Genomic DNA, 11,680 nt, shown 5'->3' with positions numbered 1-11,680 from the left:
GACCAGGCTGGCCTCAAACTCAGAAATCCGCCTGCCTCTGCCTCCCGAGTGCTGGGATTAAAGGCGTGCGCCACCACGCCCGGCTTAAAGGATAATTATTATTGGAACCATAAATTGGTTTTACTTGCAAGTAACCTCAAAACTGAAGGTGGCCTGTCATCTTCAATTTGGGCCAGCCAGGGAATCAATACACCCAGCATCCTGTGGATGGGAGGAGTTCGAGGCTCGGGCACTAGGGCAAGCAGGAAGAACCTCACAGAGGAAGGGGAGAGTCCCCCCACCAGGGAGGGGCCCCCAGCAGGCTGCTGAAGCTGAGACTGAGGAGGAAGTGAGAGGAGGAGGTGAGGTGCTGCAAGGAGGTGAGCGGGGCTGCTGGGGTAGGGGCCAGGCTTGGGGCTGGGGCTCTGCACAGAGACTTGGTCTCAGGGTCTACCCGACTCCCCAGCAAAAGAGGGGGCTTAGTCCCCTGTGACTGAGGACTGGTGGCTGGAATCCCCAGCCTAAGTCTTGGCTGTTCACACTGGCTCTCTGTATGTCTTGCAGCCAGTGACACTGGGGTCTAGGGCAGAATGGCCCAGGCCCTGGGAGAGGACTTGTTATCAGAACTACAAGATGATTCTAGCTCCCTCGGGTCTGACTCAGAGCTGAGTGGGTCCAGTCCATATCGCCAGGCTGACCGTTATGGCTTCATTGGGGGCAACTCAGGTGAACTGAGGTGAGTGAGTAGGGGAGTGAGTAGGGTCCAGAGACTGAGGACACTAGCCCAGAACTCAGCTGGTGTCACTGTGGGACGGGGTGGGGTGGGGGTGGGGTGGGGGTGTGCTTTATCTCTTTATCCTCTGAGGATCTGCACCTTCCCCTAAAGCTGAACATCTTTTCCCTTTTAATCTCTGGTCCAAGAACCCCCGATGGAAATTTGGATGTCTTCTATCCTCTTCTCCAGGTTTCCCTTACACAGTTAATCACAGACAGAAACTTGACACATCGCACAGCAGATTAGAAACAGAAGCAGGTTCAGACTCAGGGCTTCTTCAGGCTTCCAGGCCAGGGCACTATCCACCTAGCTTCCCCTATGAGTTAGCTCTGTCTCTGTTTTAGGGGACAGCCAAACAGACCTACCCTAAATATACACCTCCTCATCCCATTAGTCTTTCCAGCTTCCATCCCTTTATCCCTTTTTTTTTTTTTTTTTCAAGACAGTGTTTCTCTGTATAGCCCTGGCTGTCCTGGAACTCACTCTGTAAACCAAGCTGGCCTCAAACTCAGAAATCTGCCTGTCTCTGCCTCCCAAGTGCTGGGATTAAAGGCATGTGCCACCACGCCCGTCCAGTTTCTATCCCTATTGAAACCCAAATCCCTTCCTTTAATTTTGATACTGTGTCTGTTGTGTGGTGCCTCCAGGCTTTGTCAACCCTCTGCAGACCTCATCCGCCAGCGAGAGATGAAATGGGTGGAAATGACGTTACACTGGGAGAAGACCATGTCCCGACGATACAAGAAGGTAAGGAAAAAGAGGTGTACATACACTGGTTCCCAAAGTTCTCAGTCCCCCTGCTTCTGCTTCCCAAGTGGCCTCTTGACCAAAGAAAAGCTGTGCTTAGACCTGGGCAATGGTGGTGCACGCACGCCTTTGATCCCAGCACTTGGGAGGCAGAGGCAGGCGGATTTCTGAGTTCAAGGCCAGCCTGGTCTACAGAGTGAGTTCCAGGATAGCCAGGGCTACACAGAGAAACCCTGTCTTAAAGGGAAAAAAAAGGCAAAGGCAGGCAGATCTCTATGAGTTGGAGGCCAGCCTGGTCTACAGAGTAAATTCCATGACAGCTAGGGCTACACAAAGAAACCCTGTATCCAAAAACCAAAAAAAGGAAGGAAGGAAGGAAGGAAGGAAGGAAGGAAGGAAGGAAGGAAGGAAAAGAACAAAAGAAAGAAGCAAGCAAGCTGTGCATGAGTACCTATGACCTGCAGGAGAGCAGGAGAAGTAACCCCAATGCATCTTGACCTCACCCACAGGTAAAGATACAGTGCCGCAAGGGCATCCCCTCAGCCCTACGCGCCCGGTGTTGGCCCCTACTGTGTGGGGCCCAGATGTGTCAGAAGAACAACCCTGGCACCTATCAGGTAAGAAAGTTGGCAGGATCTTTACTACCCCTTCTCAGAGCTCCCTGCCATCTGACCCTCCATATCTCCCTTCCTCCCACCAACAGGAGCTGGCAGCAGCCCCTGGGGACCCGCAGTGGATGGAGACCATTGGCAGAGACTTGCACCGTCAGTTTCCTCTACATGAGATGTTTGTGTCACCCCAGGGACACGGGTACGAGGCCAGGGATACCCATGCTCCTCATGCTAGATTCTTTAGTTCTACTTTTACATCCTTGGACGAGGGAGTCTCTGGCCTGGGCAGAGGCCACGGAGGGAGGGCAGGCAGGGATGCCTGGGAGGCTAGCCTTAATGAGCTCTTTTGGCACAGGCAGCAGGGGCTGCTGCAGGTTCTCAAGGCCTACACCCTGTACCGGCCAGAGCAGGGATACTGCCAGGCTCAGGGACCTGTAGCTGCTGTGCTGCTCATGCATCTGCCCCCAGAGGTGAGTGACCTTGACCCTGCTCTGAGACCCTCAATCCCTAGTGATCTGAGACACACACCCCCAACCCCAACCCCAGGTACTGGACCTCAGAAATCTGTGTCCCTTTACTTCAGGCACTGTTCTTATGGCCAAAGCCTCATGCCCACCAGTCTCAGTAGCCATTAAATTTGTTATTCTTGATCCTGATTTCATCGCAGTGATCAGGAGTCTGGAACGCTTTCCCTTTAACATCTTGTACGTTGACCCTGAATTCTGTGCCAAGGCCAGACTTGCTAGGAGCACCCCTCACCTTGGCGTTCCCTATCTCTCACTTGTGGCACTGGGGATCTGGAGCGCTATGGCCTTGGCCCCGGGAGGGCGTGGGGGGTACCTAAATGACCCTAGGATTCTGGGATATAAACTCTGAAAACCTCCCAACTTTTGCCTTATGGCCCTCAAATAAAGAACCCCAGGCCCTGTGATTTCCAACTTCTCACCTCCAGGATAGGGCAGGGTGGAAGTGGCATGAATGCAGGCCCCTGTGCCTGTCCCCATCCCTCCTCCCACTCTGTGGACAGTTCCTGAATGAGTACTCACTGGCCTGTGCCCTGCCCTCAGGAGGCCTTCTGGTGCTTGGTGCAGATCTGCGAGGTCTACCTCCCTGGCTACTATGGGCCCCACATGGTGAGAGGCTGGGTCGGGAGGTGGAAGATGGACGGTGGGGTATCTGCAGCTTGGGGTCTGGGAGTGGAGGTCTGCAGCATGGCTAGTCAGACTGATAAGGAGCCTGGCTGTAGAAGGCCGTACAGCTGGATGCTGAAGTGTTCATGGTCCTTCTGCGGCGGCTGCTCCCACGTGTGCACAAGCACCTGCAGCAGGTAGGCGTCGGCCCCCTGCTCTACCTGCCCGAGTGGTTCCTGTGCCTCTTCACTCGGTCGCTGCCCTTCCCCACAGTACTGCGCGTCTGGGATGCCTTCCTCAGTGAGGGTAAGTGGGGCTGAGGGGCTGGCTCACATTTGTGAATCTGCAGAGCTTGTTGTTCCCACTATCAGCCCTTTTGGGACCTTCTGTCACGTGGACCTGAGTGTGTCTGTGGAGAAAGCAGACCATCTCCTGGGCACAGTCTCAGAATGATGAATGAGGGCCTCCACGTTGTCACAAACACCACTGTGGGAGGCTGAGAGCAAGGCTAGGAAAGTCCCTGATGGGTTTGGGGTCTGTGTGCAGGAACTGGGTTGGTCAAAGCACATATCGTGGAATGTGAGGCTCGGGGCATGCAAGGTTTAGTTAGGCGTGGTCCCTAGCCATAGGAGGTTCTCCTCCTCAGGGCCTTGTGCTCTTGACTCTTCCTAAGGAGTCTGCCCCACGAAGCTGCCTCTGACAGCTAGCTTGTGAAACTTTCATTGGTGGAGGTGGGGCTAGGAGGTGACAGTACCTAAATTAAGAAGATATTTATAGAATGTCATGAGTGCCATGAAGAAAATAAATCAAGGGATGTGACAGTGTCAGGAGAGCAGCAGGAGGTGGTTGCTGTTTGTAAAGAAGTTCTGGCTGCTCTATGGAGGAGGTAAACTAGAAGGCAAGCAGGTGGAGGGTAGAGGCCAGGAAGACCAGGCCACAGCCAGCTCAGTGACTCTTGGGAGGAAGGACATGGAAAGGTAAAGGGTAGGAAAAGGGATGGGGGCGTGCTGAGAGTGGAAGGAGTATCAGAGCAGAGCCAAGTTGGACTCTGGATCTTCAGGGCTCAGCTTCATGCTGCCCACATGTCTAGAGATCGTTCCTACAGTCAGGTTCAAGTTAGGGCTGGTAATGTGCTAGCTCAGTTGGTAGAATGCTTGCAATAAACACCAATAAGTCCTGGGTCCAATCTCCAGCACTACATCACATTGGTCATGGGGGCCCATGCCTGCAATCACAGCACTTGGAAGACAGTAGCAAGAGAGCAGAGGTTTATGATCCTCCTTGGCCACACAGTGAATTTGAGGCCAACCTGGGCTACATGAGATCTGTCTCCAGAACTTAAAAAATAAGCAAGAAAATCATGTGCCAAGTATCCAAAGCATGCGTGTCACCTCCCCCTCTAGCCTCAGACCCCAGAGGGAGGGCTGATCATGGCGGTCCATCTGATCCCTGTCCTCTGTACCTGGGAACAAGCACTGCACAGGCTCTCTTTAATGATGACATTGTCGGTGGCAATTGTTCCTTTATAAGTTACAGTTGTCACTAGGTCTCCCTGGCATGCTAGCTGCTCTTATCAGTTTAGAGGATGCCAGAAAGGGATTGTGAAGTCCTAGGATTGGCAAGGGTTAGTGTGTGCATGTGTCTCGGTGTCTCTGTGTGTTTGTGTGTGTTTGCCTGTGTGTACATGAGTGCCATGTTTTTGCTGTAGGAAGAAAAGTTCTGCATTAGAACCTTTCTAGAATCAGAAGGTGGTGGATTCAAGATGGAAAGTACTTAATAGGCACCGACCCATGTACTCCTCAAAGAAACAAGATGCTGAGGTCAGAGAAGGCTTGGCATAAGATTGTTAGCAGCCCCTGGCTCCTGGTTAGCTACCCTTCTTAGAAGTGTCTGCCATCCTGAGACAGGCTTGGCTCCTTCAGTATCCTGTGCTCTCAAATTGTAGTATTCCTTCTAAGCATCATAATTCATACTTAAAATTCCAGTGCAGAGGCTGAGACAGGAGGATTGCTGTGAGTTCAAGGTAAGGCTGGGTCACATAGTTCCAGGCCATCATGGCCTGCAGGGTGAGCCACTATCTCAAGAAAACTAAAAGCCAGGTGTATGAGCTGGTGAGGTGGCTCAGTGGGCAAGGGTGCTTGCCCCCAAGCCTGATGACTTGAGTTTGATCTCCAGATCTCACATGGTAGAAGAAAAGAATTGAATCCTACAAGAGATTTTGTGACCTTCGCACGTGATTTGGCAGGCACATAGTACACACACACACACACACACACACACACACACCCTAAATAGCCAGGCGTGATGGCCCCACCTGTAATCCCAGAACTCAGGAGGCAGAGGCTGGAGAATTGCTGCAAGTTCAAGGCCAATTTGCACTACACGAGAATTCCAAGGCAGCCTAAGCTACAAAGTAAAACTATCTCAAAACAAAACAAAAACATAACAAAACACCAAGCCACTTGTGATGCCACATGCCTGCTATCCAGCTCTCTAGTGGAAGAGAAAGGAGGCTCTGGCAGGTCAAGGTCATTCTCAGCTATGTAGGCAGATGGAGGTCTGTTTACATGAGACCCTGTCTCAAAAAATAAGCAGGTTACAGTCATTGGCCATTTTTCCATGCCTCTGTTGGGTGAAGCGAGCTGCAGAGAGGTAGAAGGAGCGTGGCTGAGGGCTGATTCAGCTGAATAACTGAGGGGGGAGGGCTCAGGCTGGTTTCCTGTGAGCTACTCCCTTCCCTGCAGGGGCTAAGGTACTGTTCCGCGTGGGGCTGACACTGATGCGCCTGGCACTGGGCACTGTAGAACAGCGCACAGCATGCCCAGGGCTCCTGGAGACATTGGGGGCCCTACGAGCCATTCCCCCTACCCAGCTGCAGGAAGAGATCTTCATGTCCCAGGTGGGTATCTCTCTTAGCAATCCTCAATGGCCTTGCCCCATGCTGCATAGCTCGGAAGACTAAGCCTGGGTAAGAGTAAGATGTAGTTCCTGTGCTCTGAGCTGCAGAAAATGTGAGAACCCCAGGCCTCAACTGTCTTCCTTTAGGTCTCCGCAAAGCTGTGTCTCAGCCCTCAGCCACTTCCTGGGGTTGTGTACTGCCTGCCCCATGGGGACCTCAAGGCTTCCTTCTTCCTGACACCCCAGTCCAGGCAAAGTTAACATCAACTGTTCCCCACAGGTGCACAGTGTAACCCTGTCTGAGCGAGACCTGCAACGGGAAATCAGGATCCAGCTAGCCCAGCTTTCCAAGTCACTCCCTGGACCAGCCCCTCTGCCACAGGCCCGCCTTCCTGGGGCCCAAGCCATCTTCGAGTCCCAGCAGCTGGCAGGGGTTCGCGAAAGCACCAAACCTGAGATACCTCGAATTGTGGTGCAGCCCCCAGAGGAACCCAAGCCACCACGGCGCAAGCCACAGACCCGGGGTAAAACTTTCCATGGACTCCTGATAAGGGCCAGGGGACCCCCTATTGAGGGCCCCTCCAGGTCCCAACGAGGCTCTGCCTCTTTCCTGGACACCCGATTCTAAGTGCACCATACACTTAGTGCCACCATATCTCAATCATCTGAGCAGTGATGCCAGCCCCAGGAATATATACTCTATTGCTGGGCTATGTGACTCTGCTGTTTCCAGCAAGGACCACCTTGAGGAGTGGAGTGTCTCCTCACTTTAAGGACTGTATCAGGCACAAAGATAAAGAAAGAAGGATTGTTGAGTGGAGCTTGTGGGGAGCTGTTTGGTGCTTGCCATTGCCAGCATCAAAGCCAGCACTGAAGGATTGTGGGAATGAAGCCTATGGCTGAGATATGGTTCCCCATGGGCTTCTTGCAAGGGAATCCTCAAATAAAGCCTGACTGAGAAGATAACTAGATAAAGTTGGATCAAATATTCATCCACTCTCCACCCTGGACTTATTGTTGTGTTCTCTCCTGCCTGCATCCACCCTTTCTGTCCTTGTCCCACATGGGACACACCAAGGCTGCCCATTGGCTACTGCGTAAGGTGTTTACAGGGAAAGGGAGCCTGCCTGTAGTAAGCCAGGTTGCGCCAGCCTCTAGGGTACAGGTCAGACTTCTCTACCTTCCAGAGGAAGGCTCCCCAGTGACAGCTGAGTCCCAGAGAGGCACTTCAACCTCCCATTGCCTCCCCTAGATGGCTCATGGCTCCCTTCGGTGGGGGACTTTAAACCATGTTGGCCTCCCTAACCATGTTCCTGCTCCCATCTGTCAAAGAGAGCCAGAGAAGAACAAAGGCCTAGTGTGCTCAGGACAAAGGAGAAAGGTCCTGCTGGCCCTTGTTCTTCCCTAGGCCCTTGGGACCGCCACCATAGAAACCCTCTCCCACACTCACTAATTGCTCCTGTGGGTGCCTAGGGTGCCTGGGATATGAGCCATTGCCAAGGCAGCAGGGCTAGATGTGATGCTAGCTCGTCTCTGCAGAGTTGAGACCTAGTTGCTCTCTGACTCCCTGGGTAGCTTCCCAGCGCCGGAAGGTGGGAGCAAGGCAAGAGCAGGGAAGCAGTATTTGGAGGCCCTTCTTTCCATGGGAGTCATGCAGTGGTGGAGGCAACAGAAGTGGACTGAGCAGAGCAAAGGTGAAGAGGGAGATGCTCCACCGGAGGAGAAAGGGGCAGTGCTGAGCCAGAGAGAGACCAGAATTTCCACTCCTATGCCTAAGGAAGGAAGGAAGGGGCACATGTTACAATGTTCTGAGACAATGGGCTAAGACCTGCTATTCTTCATGGCTCACCAGCCTGTCTTTTTAATTTTTTATTTTTTAATATGATTTCTCCCCATGTAATTATTTTTATTTTTTTAATACAATTTTTAATATGTGTAAGATACAGATCAGAGGCCAGTGTATCCTTGAAGGTGTGATTACACTACCCTGCTCAGGACAAGTCCCTGGTATCAGTTCCTTGTGGTACAATGTTGCAGAAAGAGCTGGTGTGCAAAGGTGTGCTGGTGTGCCAGCATACACACTTAGCCATAATAGATGTGGAGCCACTGTAGGAAAGTCCTATCACTGTTGGGACTTTGGCATGGTCCCCTATTAAAATCTGGATCTGGAATGTTCTAGTCACAGGGCTATAGAAATGCCTTCTGTGAGCCAAGCCAGGGGATATACACCTGTAATCCAAGCTTCTAGGAGCTGGGAGCAAGAGGATTAAGGGTTTGTCAAGAGCTTGCTTTGGAGGGAAAGTTACAGGAGACCAGACTGTGCTTTCCCTAGGGAAATGGAGACTTAGAAGCAGAAAGAACTCACTGGCCAAATCCTTACTACCATGGAGACCAAAGGCTTACCCTGACCTCGACTTTTGGCATCCCATAATCCCTGACCCCAACAACCCTGGACATCCACTTTGGCCTACTCTCCTGGAGGACTCCTATGTTAAATACTTAGAAGAGCCAGGCTGCAGCTACACTGGAGACTGAGTCAGGAGAGACACAAGTTCCAAGATTTGCCTGGCCTATTAAGTTCAAGGCCAGGCTGGGTCACTTAGGGATACTGTGTCTCAAAACAAGAAAGGAAACAGGACTGGGGATGTAGCTTAGTGGAGGAGTGCTTGTCTGGCTTGTGTGAGGCCTTGGATTCCATCCCCTCTACATAAGGGACAGAAAAAAGACATGTGGGGCCTCTGGAGCCTCCCTCCTTTCATCGTTTGCACTCACTGAGGTAGTGCAGCTTAATAATCTTTTCACTTGGGGTTCATGACGCTGTTCCTCAGACTCCCTGCCCAGTGTCTGCCCAGGTCCTGACAGTCTTACTTGAGAAAAGTGGCCTGGGAGGCTAAGCATGCAGCCCAAGACCATAGTGGGAGGCAGAGGCCGCTAGGATTGCCAGGACATAACCTCAGAGGCTCCAGTCAGCGCCCTGGCACGGGCAAAAGTGGAGATCTTGCTGGGCAGTGGTGGTGCACACTTTTTTTGTTTTGTTTTGTTTTTGTTTTTTTTTTTTTTAGAGACAGGGTTTCTCTGTATAGACCTGGCTGTCCTGGAACTCACTCTGTATACCAGGCTGGCCTCGAACTCAGAAATCCGCCTGCCTCTGCCTCCCGAGTGCTGGGATTAAAGGCGTGCGCCACCACGCCCGGCTGGTGCACACTTTTAATGTCAGCTCTCGGGAGACAGAGGCAGATAAATCTCTACAAGTTCCAGGAAAGCTAGGGCCACACAGAAATCCTGTCTCAAACAAACATGGGGCTCTCAGGCATGCAATTGGTAGGGGAGGCCACCCCCATGCTGCTTTCACTCTACAGATAAGCTCTTCTAGGAGAGCATGGGGATGGGACACCCTTTGCCTCAGCCAGGAGCTCAGACAGTCTCTGCAGCAGTGGTTCACTGGTAGTAGGTGCTTTCCAGCAGGACCCTATCTAGGGCAGAGTCACTGCCATTCCTCCTCTGGGAAGTATTCTCTCAGCAGCTCTTGAGCAGGTCCTGTTGCCAGCCATCTCCATGGCAACTCTGAGACGTCAGAGAAGAGAAATAGGTTCCTCCTTGTGCAAGCACAGTTGTTTTGGTTTGTGATAGTTTCTGTCTATAAAGCCCAGGCTGGCCTGGAGTTCACTATGTAAACCAGGTAGTGATCTACCCACCTCTACCTTCCAAGTACTGGGATTACAAGTATGCCTCGTATATGTGAATGGCTGGTTTTGTTTGTTTGTTTTTGTTTAGAGACAGGTCTCACTATGTAGACTAGGCTAGCCTCAAACTCACAGACTTCTAAATGTCTCTGCTTCTGATGGGATCAAAGGCATGTACCTCCTCGTCCAGCTTTGGGTTTTTTTTTGGGGGGGGGGTTCCCTTTTGTTTTTTTTTTTTTCGAGACAGGATTTCTCTTTATAGCCCTGGCTGTCCTGGANCTCACTNTGTAGACCAGGCTGGCCTCGAACTCAGAAATCCGCCTGCCTCTGCCTCCCAAGTGCTGGGATTAAAGAAGTGCGCCACCACTGCCCAGTGTGTTCACACATTCTAATGGGCCCTCCTCCATAGAGCGGTGCCAATCCTTCTAACTTTTGTACTAGCTGGGAAAAGACAGTCTGCTCCAGGCAACATGGACCCATGCACTCCTGTTGGGTTAAATGGTGTGACACAGTGGCAAGTGACTCCGCAACGAGGTGTCTTTATGCTACGAGCAACTGAGCAACCATTTCCTATGAGCTTAGCAGCTCCTTCAAAAGTTGCCTAGGAAGGGGCTCAGAGGCAGGAAGCACATCTAGTCAACCGTGGAGACAGAAGCTGGGATGGTGTCTGCCGACCTGTATCGTCCCAAAAGATATGAGCTGAGATAGCAGCAGGGTTCACACAGGTGAGTGGAAGGCCACATGAATCCCTATCCTAGGATGGGAAAGAGGACTTTTTTTTTTTTCTCAAGACAAGAATTTCTCTGGGTAGCCCTGGAACTTGCTTTGTAGATCAGGCTGGCCTTGAACTCAAGAGACCCACCTGCCTCTGCCTCCTGAGTGCTAGGATTAAAGGCGTGTGCCACCACATCTAGCTAGAAAGGGAGCTCTTGATTTCCATTTTGTACTCTCTTCCACTACAAAAGTTTCCCACAGCCTCCCAGGTTCAGAGCCACGATGTGCCCCTCCTGCCAAGTTCTTGAATTGGAAAGATTTTCAAGATCTTTCAGACTCTCAGTTTTCCCCTACAGATAAAGGGCAGATTACCACTCTTATCCCAGATTCCCTCTTGGTTTACCTGCCCATCTCACTCTCATAATGACATCGGGGCAGTCACCTTATCTCACTCTATCCTAACTCGACCCAGCTCAGCCTTGGGTGACATTACCTCTTTCCTGACAAAGACATTGAGACAGCTCTGCCAACATGCCTGCCCTACATCTCAGTGCCTGGAGCACAAACTGAAGTTGCCCAACTTGGATTGGTCACCCCTTTCGTAACTCTTGAGACAGATTTTCATGAGATAATATAGATTACTGAACCATCATGATGATACTGGTCAGAAGACTGGACCAGTTCTGGCACCGCCCAGCAAGGCCGAATAGCACCTGGCAAAAGAGGCTCCAGAATCCACAAAGCCAGAGCATCTTTGTCATGAAAACTGCGGTGAAAGAAGGTATAAATGACTTACTTGACCGTGGCTAAAAAGGACTGGGTTATACAGACAGGGCAAAGTTTGGGTAAGAGAGGTCAAACACAAAGGACATAGGCTCACGTTTTGTGTTGGTTGTGTGCGTGTGTCTGTCTCTATGTGTAGCATGTGTGTAGAGGTCAGAGGACAATCTGCAAGGGTTGGCTCTTTGGTTTCCAGTTTGAACTCAGGTTCTCAGGATTGACCTCAGCCTGGGTGGCACCACTGTGTTTACGGACTGAGCCATCTTTCTTTTTTTTTTTTTTTTTTTTTTTTTTTTTTTAAAGATTTATTTATTGATTATATGTAAGTACACTGTAGCTGTCTTCAGACACTCCAGAAGAGGG

General features: G+C 51.3%; 1 protein-coding gene across 1 annotated transcript; it reads left to right on the top strand.

The window, feature by feature from the left end:
* Positions 1-292: 292 nt before the first annotated feature.
* On the top strand, positions 293-7,143 carry Tbc1d10c (TBC1 domain family member 10C). Its single transcript, XM_021152092.2, has 10 exons — positions 293-359; positions 544-715; positions 1,402-1,501; positions 2,011-2,118; positions 2,205-2,311; positions 2,468-2,582; positions 3,180-3,245; positions 3,359-3,548; positions 5,987-6,141; positions 6,421-7,143. Exons 2-10 carry the CDS (start codon positions 570-572, stop codon positions 6,766-6,768), a joined length of 1,335 nt encoding a protein of 444 aa, XP_021007751.1. The 5' UTR covers positions 293-359; positions 544-569; the 3' UTR covers positions 6,769-7,143.
* The last annotated feature ends 4,537 nt before the right edge of the window (positions 7,144-11,680 follow it).

This window comes from Mus caroli, chromosome 19, assembly GCF_900094665.2.
Source record: "Mus caroli chromosome 19, CAROLI_EIJ_v1.1, whole genome shotgun sequence".
In the NCBI taxonomy this organism is placed as follows: domain Eukaryota; kingdom Metazoa; phylum Chordata; class Mammalia; order Rodentia; family Muridae; genus Mus; species Mus caroli.
This window is presented reverse-complemented; position numbering and strand designations above follow the sequence as displayed.